This window comes from Pyxicephalus adspersus, chromosome 12, assembly GCF_032062135.1.
Source record: "Pyxicephalus adspersus chromosome 12, UCB_Pads_2.0, whole genome shotgun sequence".
Taxonomy (NCBI): domain Eukaryota; kingdom Metazoa; phylum Chordata; class Amphibia; order Anura; family Pyxicephalidae; genus Pyxicephalus; species Pyxicephalus adspersus.
The window spans coordinates 18,867,956-18,884,031 of NC_092869.1; the positions used below are offsets into that span (position 1 = coordinate 18,867,956).

At 37.9% G+C, this 16,076-nt stretch overlaps 1 protein-coding gene across 1 annotated transcript in view; it reads left to right on the top strand.

The window, feature by feature from the left end:
• The window catches only part of LOC140341740 (butyrophilin subfamily 2 member A1-like), a 27,262-nt gene extending 17,823 nt beyond the window's left edge, over positions 1-9,439 (top strand). The window contains exons 7-9 of the mRNA XM_072427616.1: positions 897-912; positions 3,421-3,447; positions 6,569-9,439. Coding sequence (XP_072283717.1) covers positions 897-912; positions 3,421-3,447; positions 6,569-7,194 — 669 coding nt within the window. The 3' untranslated portion in view covers positions 7,195-9,439. The remainder of the gene's footprint in view (positions 1-896; positions 913-3,420; positions 3,448-6,568) is intronic.
• Positions 9,440-16,076: the final 6,637 nt, after the last annotated feature.

The window sequence follows — 16,076 nt, forward strand, 5'->3', positions numbered from 1 at the left end:
ATTGGGGTTCTCTCTTAGACAAGAAACACTCTTAGAGAAGCTTAGAAGAGCTGTGGTCCAACAGTACCTTACAATTGCTTAAAAACTGAGAATCCCATTTAAGATTGTTTTGGTCCTTTATGTTATAATTGCTTGGGTTCCACTGACTGTAAGGGATAAATATTAGGCAGGAATGTTAACTTTGGAGAGAAGAAATTGGTTTAGGAAAAGACATAAAATAGCACTAAATCATATTAACACAGAACAAGGTAATATGGAATTGAGGTATAGACCTCAAAGTGCAATCAAAGAGAGACAGACTAGAGATAAGGTGGCAAGGCAAGAGGTAAGAAGGAAAGAGATTGAGGCATGAAAGAGAACATGATACAAGCTAAATAATAAACAGTGAAAACAATATAGGAAAAACAATATGTATCAGTATGTTCCTATATGTTTATTTTATCTGTGAGGCATTGCCTGGCAGGGTTGTGGACTGTGGTTACATCTAGGTCAGCGGTCGCCAACCGGTTGTCCGCAATACAATTTTGGTGGTCTCCCACTCTGGCTGGTGCATCATCCAGAACCATGGACCATGTCCCCCATACAGATCACAGGCTCAGGGGAAGTAGGTGGGTTGTGTTCTACACAGAACACACCCACTCTCCCATTGCAGTCTCTGACCTGCGATGGAAGAGTGGGCGGGTTCTGTCATTATGACGTCACTCTGGGGAAAGTGTGTTCCCCTTTAAGCGACACATGGCTCCCCGTCCATGTGCGGTCTGTAGTTCATGAAATTAGTGGTCCATGACAACCAAAAAATTGGCGACCACTGATCTAGGTTTCTAACATACATTATGTGGCTATATGGAGAGAACATACTTTCTGTTTTCTTAGACTCCTAATAAATTTTGTTTTAGGTCCTGCATCCCAGAGGTTTTGTAGAGTGGAAAAAAGTCTTCATTGGTCCTCAATAATAAGTCTAAGCTGTCCTCAGACCAGCCTGTCTTTTTTTGGGAGACCATTGGGGCACACCCTGTTAGTCAGTATCATACCTTAATGGTGAGATATATATCATTGCTTAAAGGGCCATTGTACAACCACTACAATGCTTCCTTCCTACTCGGACAGTCAATTGTGTTGATCCTAGTACAAAATATACAACCATAATAAAAATGGGTCTGGGATGTATCGTGAAAGTGAGATATGTTCCCCTTTATATGGAGCATGGGCTCTTTAAAAAAAAGGGGGTATTCTGGCAATAAATAGGTTTGCTGATATTAGATGGTTGGTTTCAGGGCTCTGGACTCTGAAATAGAAAGGAAGATACTGGGTGGACCTCCTCATTCCACCCACATACACCCCCAAGATTGGCTACAGCCAGGAAGACAGCTACAGGATGTCTAGCTATAAATAGCACAGGTGTGGTGTTAGGCTTTGTATGGGAGCTCTAGCTCTTTGCATAGGAAGCTGTTTATTTGATGTATGGCCAGTGGAATTATTCTTAAAACCTATACTGTAGAAGACTGTACTGAGGACTCTGCACATACCTTCCAGGTGATGCAAGCTTGTCGTTTAGTTTTGTTTGATTAAAAACTAAATTGTTTTGGGAACAAATATACATACAGTTTACAAACTGCTCTGCATACACACTGCAAGTAATAATTTATCATATCACAAAACATATGCATTGTTCATAGAGAAATATTGTGAAAATGTATTCTATACCATTTCAGCTTCAAAAATAATAATGCACTGCATTTTTTATTCTTTTTAGAAAAAAAGCAAAAAGGTAAGACAATATATTTTTTTATGTGCTGAAGAAAAAAGAACGGGATAATGCATTAAAAACTCCAAAATATTGTTATTTGTATCCCTGGCCTAGCTATCTACATTTTGTTTTGCTAATACCAACACTTAATTGGGGTTTTCTTTTAGACAAGACACACTCTTACTTTACAATTGCTTAAAATTTGAGGAACCCAATGTTTCATTGGTTTTCCGCTTTGAGACAAGCTTAAAAGTCCTGTGGTCCAAAAGTACAAATTAAGTAACCATTTATAAATGCTTTGGTCCTCCATGTAATGACCATGTGGGTTCCATTGACTGTAAAGGATAGACATGAAATAGGACCAAATCATAATAACAGATCATGGTAATATGAAATTGAGGCCTAAATATCAAAGTGGAAATATGGAGAGATAAAATAGAGTTTGGGTAACAAGGTCAGAGGAAAACACAGAAACTGATATATTAAGAGGAACAGGATACAAGCTAGACAAAAACAATGCAAACAATGACAACATTAAACTACACAGTCTAGCACACAAGAAATACAGAATGGGTAAAAATACATGCATGGTACAAGTAGACTAGTGGGCACCAGCAGTATTTACAACAGCAAATAAATTACACAAGCAAAACCTAAAGTTAGGAGTTAGTTAACCTTGAGGCCTTCCTTCCACACATACCCATACACACTAACATATATAAAGACATGCACATAAATTTGCATATATATACACCTTCACCTCCATTTACTAACATACACATATCATCCACACTTCAGCCTTCTTACTAGGCTTGTGCCACCTTTCCTCCCACAGTTCTTTCTGCCCTTTTCTCCTCAGCTGCTGTGCCCTGATACCTAGCAGCCAGATACTAACAGGGATACTGCTTTTGTGAAATGGGAAAGTGAATAAGTGGCTCCTCTAAAACAAGTATGAAATAAATCTTCACGTTCCCAGCCACCAGTGAAGCACATCCAACTCTCATAACAGCATATTTGTAAAGCAAATAAAGAAAAACCCACACTCCATGATAAAAGCAGAAAACTCAGTTTATTTAATGTACAAAAGGTCACTAGCCCATTACCAATTCCCAAATACAGACATTATTCTTTTAACACATTTCACTACTCCCTCAGGTTAAATCATAAAGACACTAATGATTAAGCCCATGAGTAGGTGAAACCTGTTAAATAATTTATATCTGGGTCTGGCGGTGTGTTGTAATAAACCAGAGTGTGACTTCTAAGTTGTTTAATTTATAAGAGTGGGCAGGATACTGGTATGGTGGGCTTCTCCACCAGTCCTTTCTGGGCATGGGAGGAAACATGAGCGACATAGAATGGTTGGAACTGGGGCTGCACCTGACAGTCATCCCTTTAGCCACTGGCACCTCCAGGCACATGCATACTGTACATGATGGCAAATCTGGCCCTAGGTTTTAGTTCAAGCTAAGGCGTTATATTACATCTTACTAGAGTATTCCCTTTGGAGCCTGGAAATGCATTGAAATACTTACTGGTTCTTGACAAGTTTAAAAATAGTTTACAATTGGCTAGTTAAACTTCATTCTCCTACTGCTTTAGGCATGACTATTTAAGACGATGATGATTAGTTGTATCTGCTGTTTAACAAAATGTTCCTATCTTGTCCATAGAGTTTATGGAAGCCTCAAAAAATACAGGTAGGTTTTTTATTAGGAATAACTGCATAGACACATATACAATATTAAAAATGATGCACAAACAAGTTTTACATTTTGAGGGGAAAATGGGAGACAGATAAGAAATAATATAGAAAGAAAGCGGGGGGAAAGGGACAAGGGGGGGGGGGGTAGGAATAGAAAGAGGACAGGGTGATACAGTGCTTGAAGGATAGGAGGTTGAACATAAACTATCACAGGTGATAAATTATTCTATTTTTAACGAATCATATTTCTATAATTTTAAAATAGTATAACATTCTCTAACTTTAAATAAAGTATAACATGGTCCTCACCATTAAAAATGGGTTCATTCAAATAGCAAAGGAGTATTGCCCCTCAAAATACAGTCTGGGTGGGGTAGTTCATGAGATTTGTAACTAATCAGTAAAAGTGATTTATGAATCTGTTCTAGTCTGATTTGCTAGGGGAAGGGATTTTTTTAGTAAATTATGGTCCTTTCCATGGCTAATAAGTAAAACAAAAATCATGGAAAGCTGGACAATGTCATAGGGGGCATGTCATGACGTATTAATGCTAAAATTTTTATTTAACAATACTATGCAGAAGTTTAGAAACCCCTCAATGGACAATGGAAAAACACAAAATATTTAAATTACAAATTTTTCCAAGGGAGTACTATGGAACAGCAATATTTTTATACCTGGCCTACATGGCCCGATGTTTTTTGAAACCAATTAGACTTTGTTATGTTGTATGTTTTGGCCTTGTCAGGCTTAGGCTTAGTCTACACAGACATTTTCCTCAGCATTTAACCTGAGGCTTTAAAAGGTCATGTTTGAAATTCCCATGCATTCTAATGAGCTAATCTACACTAGGATGTTTCCTTGAGGCACGTTTATGGGTATTATCTATAACATTGCTTGCAATGTTTAAAAAATAAAAACTTAGGGTTAACGCTGTACAACACCTAAATGTACAATGCTAATAAAAGTGCATAAAAATGCATATAAACGCAGTAGGAACGTTTACATGCGTTTTTAAAAACGTCCATGTAGACCCAGCCCTAAAACGCTCCCTCTCCTGGAGTCTTGTAATTCATATTGAGACTGTGATAGAAACTAGCAAGCAGCAGAATCAATGAGAAAAGTGACAGCCACAGGGAAATTCTGTACAATTTGTTATCCACTAGTCAAGTACTTTTATTATTGCTTAATAAAAAAGTAATAATGTGTATCCAAAATCCAGCATTTTATTTCCAAAGAAGGCTCCAGGGAAAATCTGTGTTGTCTATTTCATTATATTCTGTAACAGGGAAAAACTAGATTAGGAGCCAAGCAGAGAAGATTAGATGGGGTTTCCTGGCCACCCAATGCATATCCATATACTAAACCATTTAATTTGTCATACAATAACAGGATGATTGTTAATATCTGTAGTAATGAAAAAAAATTCTGGTTCTAGTTTTATTGTGTGCAGTCCTAAAGATTTCCTATTCAGTTAAGTAATTCTAGAAGTGGTAGGTTCATAGAAGTCAGTATTGGGGGGAGATAAAAAAAGAATTATGTATTATTATTATTAATATTATTATTAATATTAATATCAATATTATTAATAATAATAATAATAATAGTAATAATAATAATAATAATAAAAAGTATTTATATAGCACCAACATATTACCCAGCACTGTACATTAAATAGGGTTTGCAAGTGACAGACAGATACAAACAATGACACGGGCAAAAGAGATAACCCTGCCCAGAATAGGTTAGAATCTAAGAGGTGGGGGTGTAGTACACAAAAGTTGGGGAAAATGGGATGGTGATTCAATAGTGAGAGTTTAAAAGACAGTAAAAAAACAAGTAGACAAGTTTGAAAAGATGGGTTTTAAGTGCTCTTTTAAATGTGCAGAAAGTAGGAGCGAGCCGAATAAGCTGACAAGTCTATTCCAGAAAGTGGGGGCAGCCCTGGAAAAGTGTTGGAGCCATGCATGTGGCAAGGTTATGAGTAAGAAAGTCATTAGTAAGTCATTGGAGGAACAAAGGGAAATTATAGTGCTGTAGCTCAGATTGGAGATGAGAGAGTCAGGTTAGTGTACTACCAGAGAGAAGTATGTGACAGTAGTCCAGACATGAGATGATAAAAGCATGTTCAAGGAGTTTGGTAGCCTCTGGGGACAGGATAAGGCATATTTTGTGCAGATGTTGCGCAGGTTAAGGTGGCAGGACCTGAAAATGTTTTGTAGCAGGGTGAAGGAGAGGGTAGAATCAAAGGTGATGCCAAGACAACTTGCCTGAGGGGACATTAGGTGGACAGATAGATTTTAGTGTCATCTGCATACAGATGGTGCTTTAAATCAAAGGAGGGTATAATACAGCCAAGTTAGGAGATGTACAGAAAAGTGAACGGCTTCAAGGACTGAGTCTTGAGGAACACCAACAGGGAGGAGAGTAGGAAAGGAGGAATTACCTTTAAAATAAACCTAAAAGGAGCAGTCAGACAGATAGATAGCAAACCAAGAGAGAGCAGTGTCACTGATTCCAATGTGGTTCATGGGCAGCCCAAAAGCCATATTGAACAACGTCAGGTTGGTGCTCAGTCAGTGAGTCTTTTAATAGACAACGAGCTCAAGAAGTTGTGTTGTATTTTTCTTATTGTGTATTCTTCTTATATACATTATGGGCCTGCTTTATAAAAGCTCTGCAAGGCTGGAGAGGATACACTTTCATCTGTGAACTTAAGTGATCTAGCAAACCTGGAATGGATTTCTTAAAGTCATTTGCTATTTGTTAGCAAATGTTTTCAATCTAGGACCATATCTGTTCCAGGTTTTGTGAATCACCCAGCTTTACTGATAAAAGTGTATTCTCTCCATTCTCTTTATTAAATAAGCCCCATTGTGTATATGCGGAAACCATACTATTTCCTTTTGCATCTCCAAATAGTGCCCAACAATTAAAAAGTTGCACATTTGTAGATTTATAGAGGTTCAATGGAAGCCAGGTAGTTATATCTAAATGTAATTTTTTTTAGGTGAATAATTATGTTTAATTTCAATAAAAACATTAAACAAAAGATTAAGAATATTTTTGTTCTTTATGTATGCATCTTTTATTTTCAAACTTTTATGTTTTTTAAGTTGATGTCCACCTTGATCCTGAGACTGCACATCCAGAGCTGGAGGTATCTGAAGACCTTAAATACTTGTTTCGTACATTCAGAAAAAAAGAAGTAGAAATGAATGACAGAAGATTTGACACACGCCTTTATGTGCTAGGAAAGGAGAGTTTAAACAAAAATAAATGCTATTGGCGGGTACATGTACAAAGTGCAAATCACTGGACTATTGGTGTTGCTTGTGATAATATTAACAGGAAAGGGAAGATAAATGTATTACCAAATGAAGGATTCTGGACAATAGAAAGAATGGATAATAATATTGGTGCACTTGATCATAAATATGCCAAAATCAAAATCTCTGGGACACTAGAAACAGTTGGAATCTATTTAGATGTAAAGAAATCTAAACTTATTTTTTATAACGATTTTAATGGTAAAATACTCTACAAATTTAAACTTACATTTTTAAATAAAGTGCCTTTACTGCCTTTTTTCTCCACTTGGACAGCTGGTGAAAGTATCCATATTTGCTCTAAAGATTGTTTACACTGTGTACGCAGTGTTAACAGTGAATTAACAAACATGCTACCATTTACCAATGATAAAAATAATTTTGATCAAGTTGAAAAGAAAGAACCTACTTAAATGGATAAAAGTGGGGCATAGTTGTTGGCATTGAATAACTCACAACCATAGTAGCACAAAATATTGGCTTTAAGGTGATCTAGAGCTAAGGTGCCTATTGGAGGTATTAAACAATGTTGTTTTTTGTAGAAACATAATTTACACAATAATTTAAAAACATTTACCCTCTGTTTTACTGACACATTGTAATATATTGAATCCTTGTAAATATCTTGTTTCCTTTTTAAACAATTTATATTTTTTAGATTTGAAAGCTCTAGAATATAGTTTGTTTAAATTTTAAATATGATCATGTAAAGTAATGTTTGCTAGCATTACAAGTTGATTTTGACATATATGCTCTTGTGTTTATTCCTTTCTATGAGCAGTGTTTCAAACTCTATCTTCCTCTACACAGAATTATTAGTTCTAAACTCCAACACATAATGGCAACTTTTTTTAGGAATAGGGGTATCTATAGATTTAAAACAGTTATTTTGGCTTAGTTGAACAGAGGTACAGTCTATGCTGTATTAAAAAGTGTTTCTTATACCTGAAACCTGCAAAGTTTTCATCCAGACAATTGTAATCTGTAAACCACAAATTTTGAGGATATGTAGTGAATCTATGGTAGTGAGTGATTTCCCCTCCTGATCCTCCAAGACCAGCTGATAGGGCAGGAGCAAGGCAGGAACAAGCAGTTTATGTTTGGACCCCATTACAGTTAAAAATACATGAATGAAATACATAAATGAAAGGATCAGAACAAACATTGCAAGACCCACTATTAATAAATAAATTTCTGCCTTCCTAGGATTACTACGGTCACATAGTCGGGTATAATTTTAATAGGGGGGAGACATAGGGAATTTTACTTGCTCCAACGTTTCCAGTTGCCAACAATTGAGGTTCACAGAATGCAAGTGTCCAGCAATGTTTAACAGGCAGCTTGCAAGCTGTCAGTCACACACACCGCAGCATCTGTCGATTTGACTGCAGGTGGCAGTGAGCAGTACTGAGCATCCCCCCTGAGCCAGGGTTCCATGGCAGGAGGAAGGGGCAACCAGATCTCAAACTTACCACCAACCTGGAGCCTTGAAGTTTTGTGAACTTTAAGGGGCACCACAGCACACAGGCGATTGGCAGTACCATAATGTTCAGTGCCATGAGAGTGATCCCCAGGGGGTTCCTAACATGTGAACTCAATTTGGGGTCAATTGGGGTCTAGAAATAGCCCCACTTATTGTGCAAATATCCCTGATTGGTGTTATGATTTTATGCTTGTGACCCCCTATCTGGCAATTTGTTATGTTTATGGGCTGAAATTAGTAACAGTTCTCAGGGTCCCCTGTGTACCCTGAAAATGTCACATTTCTATGACAATCAGTGAAGGAGATATGAGGATGTATTCATTGGAGCAATGATAGCTTGAACACAGACACAGATCTCTTCTGTCTACTGCAAAATTATCTCACAGTACAGGGTGGACAGGGAGCAGCTCCCTCTCCTGGCAGCATGATCTCATAGAGAAACTTAGGAAATGTGAGTGTCCCATCCCCCGCAAGACAACAAGCAGAGTGCAGGAATGAGGAGAGGGCCAGATCTGACAGCTCCGCCGGCCAGGTGTGGCCCTCGGGCTATAGGTTGGGCACCCCCTGCACTATGGAATCAATGGTTCTAAAAAAATAGGTTGTATCTGTATGAATAATGTAAATTGTGTGCTTAGATTTGCCCACCATGCCAAAATGAGGAAGAATTCTTTAATTTTTTGGATTTGTGATACTATGAAACGTTCCACCTTTTTTGAAACCTGCTCTATGGTGTTATGCAGTCCAATTGAGGGCTTTATGGTTCCCTTAGTCACTCCTTTCCACAAACTTCTGGCAATTGCTTTCTTAAACTTAAAGAAAATATATTTCCGGCTGGAATTTACAATTTTGATCAAACAAGTTTGGTCCAAGCCACATTTGAAACTTAGTTTTGGTTTTGAAATACCTATTGTCTCAGTATGGTTTACTGTAAATATGACAAATATTTTACATTAATCAGATGCTTAAGATATGCACTGTGATTAGTCATAACGGTCAGTACATAATAGCAGATATTTAGACTGTATGCCTACACGAAAAATATACACAAGAAATATGCTTGATAAATAAGCAAGTTGAGTTGATTTATTAAAGGAATACAAATAAAGAATTTCACTGCTTGTTCATTGATCCTAGAAAACAAAGTGACATTTAAATAAACCATGCATGTTTTAGCACACCTCTTTTTTCTTCTTTTTAATTTGCTTACACATTTTGGGGATATTCTGGGTAAACACAGGTTAAGTGAAATACCCTATTCTATACTCTACTCTATACTTATAGCAAATAAACTTAATTTGACAAATGCATCTCAACAATATATTCAGAATAGCTACAGGGTTGTTAGTGTAAATGTCAGCGAGCCCTCTCATTTTGTAGTGGTTGTTAGGGATTAACACTTTGACCAAGCTAAATGTTGGCTCTTCCAGACAATGGGTATACAGCAGTAACCAGATAAATGTTGAAAATCAATGAGATATTGATCATTTTCACTGGTTGTGCACCCTGCTAGGGCATGGCCAGCATTAAACTGAAGTATGGGTAATCTAACCAGAGTATTAAGTTACTGTATCCTTCAAAATGATTTTTGTGTATAGTTACAGTTTTTACATTGATATGAAATATACTTTGTCTTATTAGTGAGCCTTATTAGAGCATTCTTTACATTGTTGTTTCTAAAACTATAAATCAGAGGATTCATCATTGGTATGACAGCAGTGTATAATACAGACAAGGGTTTGTCATGTTTAAGTAAATAATCGGATGAAGGCCTCATGTGCATGGCTAAGACAGTGCCATAGAACAGGGTGACTACAGTTAGATGAGATGTACAGGTTGAGAAAGCTTTGCGTCTGCCAGAAGGTGAGTTTATATTAAGAACTGTAGATATTATAAAAACATATGAGACCAGAGTTAGTAAGAAGGCTGGAACAGCTACTACTGAGCCAACTATGTAAGTCATAATTTCAATAAGTATTTTATCAACACAAGACAGACTGAGCAACAGTGACAGATCACAGTAGAAATGATTTAGGATAGGTGATTTACAAATAGGTAACCTTGATATGACCACAGTATGAGCCAGTGGATCTAGGAATCCTGCCACCCAACAAATAATGGCCAATTGTAAATATACTCTTCTATTCATTAGAACTGAATAATGCAAAGGTTTACAAATTGCAACATAGCGATCATAAGCCATAGCTGTTAATGAAACAAATTCTGTACAAGCCAAAGACATAAATACATAGAGCTGGGCAATGCAGTTATGGAAAGCGATCAAACTTGGACCTGTTATAAGGATGGAGAGTAGTTGGGGCTGAGTAACTGAAGAGTAAAATATGTCAAGGATTGCAAGGTTACCTATGAAAAAGTACATAGGATTGTGTAGTTCATGATTTACACAAATAACAGTTACAATAATGAGGTTTCCTAAAACAGTTAAAAGATATATAATCAGAAATATGAGAAACATTGGTGCCTGGGCACTTGGAGTATCAGTGATTCCAAGAAGCAGGAGCTTAATGCCATTGCTGCAGTTATAGGTTACCATCATCTCAGGCACTGTATAAAGAAAACATAAAAAGTAGAACTGAATAATAATATGTAAGGATGAGGACACTTTGAAAGGTAAAGACAATATTTTTAAAGTACTCAAAACTGCTGATAATTGAGGGACTATGTCTTAGGTTTTAAGCCATTATAATGCTAGACAGAAAAACAAGTGTTAGTCACATTGTAGAAAAACTTATTTACTTCTATATATCTAATTTTCTTCTGTTAATCACTGCTTATTGCCAGCAATTGTTTGACTTTTTTTAACTGTGCACTTGAAGCACCTTTGCTGTTAATGACTACTGTAGTTTCCACGTATCATTGGGCTGCATTCCTTGCCACAGTCAAAATTAGGGTAAAACTAGAGAAGTCATCAGTTTACTTCTGATTCTCACTTCTGACTTTCAGTTGTAGTTTTTGCAACAAGCAGGTGTAGACTGACACAGCAACACATGGTAACAACACAAGAGAAATTCGTTTGACCAGATCAAAAGAAAATGTTGCAGCTGAATTATCAAAATATAAGTTTATCAACTTGCTAATCATTAAATATAGAACACACACAATATAGTACAGTACCATGTATAATATATATATATATTATAATTATATATATTATATAAAGATTTAATTGTATTCAACTCAATACAGCCATTTTGTATTGAATTCAATACAAAATTATTTGAATCTCTCGCCAGTCCTTCCGCCCGCACCGACCTCCCGGAGAACGTCTCTGCAGTCTCTGGCTGAAGATCCAAGAAAGAAGATATGTCCCGAGGACCTGCAGGGACCAGCAGGATGCTGGGGGACCCCAACGGAACAAGGTAAGTGTTTTTTGTTATGTTTTTAGTGACCCCGAGTGTGATTCCGGGTTACCGCTGGGTGGTTAATGACAGTAATTGATGCTCCATTAGGGAATGTCAGATTCACTTCTTTATAATAAAAATATTTTTTTTCAATAACATATTTTAAGAATATTCACTGCTGCTCATGTCTCAAAAAATCAACACTTCCTGGAATACTGGAGCCTTTACCATCTGGAAGACCAAAAATTCTTCTCCCTGGCTCAAACATCATCAGTTTCTTACTCTGAAAAAATAATCCCTGATCCACAATGTTTGTGATTAGCAGCAGTGTGTTGCAACTAAGGGTGAATAAAAGGTAAAAATAGAATAGCAATTATAAAAAACAAAGGTTTGGCAAGCTAAATGTCTTTCAGTTACGGTTTACATCTACATTAAAGACTAATGCTAAAAAATCACCTTGCAGTGGGGCAATACTGCCCATTTAGGTCTAGAGGTGACAAAAAAGCACTTTCACTTTCCTTACATTCCCACTGCCCTAGGTGCTTTTTCTGTGTGACTGGTGTTTTGCAGCTCCCTTGTAAGCTGCATAAGACATTCAGCAACATTCAATGGTGGGGAATCAGCCATTGCCATTAAAATCACATAGACCTGGATAATTCTCCATATGAGAATGTTGCTGAGTGCCAGATTCACTGCTTTAAAAGTAGATCTGTTAGAGGCAATTTCCACTGAAATCTTTATGGTTGACTTAATTTTTTGAAATTCTACCCATTTCAGAGCTTATTTACAAACTACTTTCAGAACAGTTATGGCAAGCAGTGTAATGCCACTGGGGCACTTACTGACCATAAAAGAAAATACCACACCTCATAGACAGGGTCATTTGAACTAGCTTCAATGGCAACAATAGAAATACACAAATCCTTTAAATACAATGCTTGGGGGTGCCTTGAAGCTATGCTGTTTTATGGAAAATGAATTTCACTAGCAGCATGTTTTTGGCAGTGGAAAAATTAGTTAGGCTTATATACAGCAGCAGTATTTTAATTTAGTTTTAGATTACAAAAAGTTTTTTTTGTTTAGATACCTACAGCAGTAGCACATTTTTCCTTCAAATGGTAATAAATCATCTTTGACTGACAAATATTTGCCAGTGGTTCTTCATGTCCATTTGCCAGTGGTTCGTCATGTCTGTCCACTAGTGTAATCTCATTTTTCAAAATCTCACCTAACAATTAGGATACTTTAAATAATACAGCTATATAAAACTGTCCAGAACCAGGACATTTGCAATGGGGGAAAATTGGGTAAAATTTACTAAAAAGAGTAGACAGTTGTCCTTTATCAATAGACTGCAGATGCCATAGCAGTGTAAAACTTGCCAGCAGCAAGACAAATAAAATAATTGAATAAATACCAATGGTAACTGGAAATTACTAGAGACAAAGAGCACAGGCTTCAGCTCTTTGAAAGCAATTAAGATACTATAAAGGATTTAGCAGTGTGCAATTGACCAGTCCCAGGACAGTTTTGTTTAGGGATAAAAGGCCAAATGCACTAGAGACACAGCGCCGAATTTATTAAAGCTCTCCAAGACTGGAGATGATATACTTTCATAAATGAACCTGGCTGATCCAGCAAAGCTGAAATGGATCTGGTCCAGGATTGAAAACATTTGCTAACAAAAAGAAATATATTCCAGATGTGATGGATCACCCAGGTTCACCAAATAAAGTGTATTTTCCCCAGCCTTGGAGAGCTTTATTAAATCAAGCCCAAAGAATACAGGCAGGTGAAGCACATTATTGTCACTATTACTGAGAAACTTGTAAATGTAGGAAAAATATAATTCAGGTTATGTGAAAAAAGCTTTATATATACTGATCTAAATAAACTATCAATACATATATCAGATAATATTTTGTACCATACTAGTCAATCAAAAATATATACCAAGGGCAATGTTGAATTTGACCAGCTTTGGGCATGTTTTTGAACATGACTGACAGGTCAGTCTTTTGGCTGCAACTCTTGAATCATATTGGCAGAAATAGTATTGCAAACAATGTACACCCATTCATCTGTTACCAGGATTTTAAAAGCTAAAGCTGAAATGTTAATAAAAAACACCATTTTTTTTTGTAAATACATTACTAAGAAATGGCCTAATTTAAAAAAAAGCCTAAGCTAATAGGACAAATATGTAATCACAGGAATACAAAAAAAAAAAAAAAGAAAAAGAAATGTAACATATTATTTGCAGTTGTCTGTGAGGACCTACTTTTTGATCTTTTCAACATAGCACATACTATGTTAAATGTAGCAGAGTTTATAGGCAGAGCACAATTTATAATAGTCTTGTCAAAGGTAAACACCTTGGTATTAGTCACAAGGGAACATCTTTCCTCCTTTTGAAAATCGCTATCATTATGCATAGAATGTTAACCCCTCAATGAACTTTTTCTATGTGTCGTACTTTTGATAAAAGAAGATACTTGTTCATGGATATACATCATCCTGCATATTAAATATTACATTTGGTACATTAAAAACAGCCAGTTGGTGATAGAGGTAAAAATTATGATTCAGATTTTCATTTTCTGAGCTTGGGAATTTTTTTTTTCTAATTTGTTCTGAATTCTAATCAAAAGCTTGAATTTGGGAATATAACTAGTGTTGAGCGAGTTGGTCAGTACCGAACTTTATGATTTTGGGTACCCGGACCCGAACCCGAACTTTGCCGGAAAAGTTTGGGTTCGTGTTCGGGCATTTATTAAAGCTTGTTGAAAGGCTGCAGGGCAGCCAATCAACAAGCTTTTAAGCTGTGGGCACTTAGAAGCCATCACAGCCATACCTAGCAATGGCATGGCTGTGATTGGCCGATGCATCATGTGACCCAGCCTCTATAAAAGCTGAATCATTTGTAGCACCGCCCATCAGCTCTGTAGTGCAGGGACAGGAAGCAGGCAGCTGAAGTGAGGGACAGTGTTAGGAATCTCATCTGGCTATTTGTTCTGTTGGTGACCTATAGTGATTTTTTTGTGGGTGCTATACACATGTTTTGCACCCCTTACACAAAAATATAATAGTTAATCTGTCTGCTAGTTCGGTGGGTGACATATTCCCATTTTTGGTGTGAGGTACACCTGCACTGCATACCTGACAGGGAAATATTGTTAATCGGTCTGTTAGTTCGGTGGGTGACATATACCCCAATTTTTGTGTGAGGTACACCTGCATTGCATACCTGACAGGGAAATAAATATATTTAATCCGTCTGTTAGTTCGGTGGGTGAAATATACCCAATTCTTGTGAGGTACACCTGCACTGCATACCTGACAGGGAAATAAATATAGTTAATCCATCTGTTAGTTCGGTGGGTGACTTCAAAGAATGGGGAGAGCATTAAATAAGGGACCTGGCCCTGGTTGTGGCGCTGCTGGTGTTGGTGGAGCTCCTGGTTGCAGGGAGAGGACGTGGTCGATCTGTGCCAGCTACATGCCCGAATGAAACACTTTCCTCAGGTGCACGTAGCCGACAGAACGTACAGCGTTATTTTGTAGGCCCGAATACCAGTGTATGAATGGTGAGGCCAGAACAAGTAGAGGCGGTAATTAATTGAGTGGCTGACAGTGCCTCCAGTTCCTTCACATTGTCTCCCACTCGGTCCCCTGCTGAAAGTGCAGAGTTGGCACCTGCAGTCCATGAGCATAGCATAGCAGTCTTTCACCTCACCCCCTTGTAAATCAGCCAAGCAGTCTGAGCCCCAAGTCATGCAGCAGTTTCATGATTTTTGATGACTTTGCTGGCAGAGTTTGCGTGGGCCCTGCCCCAGAAGTGGATGAGATTGAGTGCACCGATGCCCAACCACTTAGTGACGTGTGCAGTTGGGAGGAAAGGCGGTGGTCACACAGCGCCAGCCGCACAGCAAAAGTGAAGCAGGGTGCAAAACCAGAGTGACCGTCCCCTAGCCAGTACCCTTGCTACTGCCACCGCACCCAGGGACTGAGCACACCAAAGCCAGCTCCAAGGAGTTCCCTGGTGTGGCAGTTCTTCAAGCAATGTGCTGACGATATGACGCGAGTTTTTTGCATGCTGTGCAATCAGAGCCTGAAGCGAGGCATAAATGTTCTAAACCTGAGCACCACCTGCATGACCAGGCATCTAAATGCAAAGCACGAGCTGCAGTGGAGTAAACACCTCAAAAACCAGGAAAGATCTCAGGCTTCTCCTGCTCCCTCTTCTGCTGCAGTCTCGGCCTCTTCCTGCCCCTCTGGAGTGACAGTGGCACCTGCCACCCCACAAACAGAGGATGTGGCAGCAACAGCACCACCTCCTTTACCGTCACCAAGCATCTCCACACTGTCCCATTAAAGCGTTCAGCTGTCCATCTCCCAAACACTGGGTAAATGCAATGGCGACTGGGCCTGAGGCGGATAGCAGCTTGGTGCA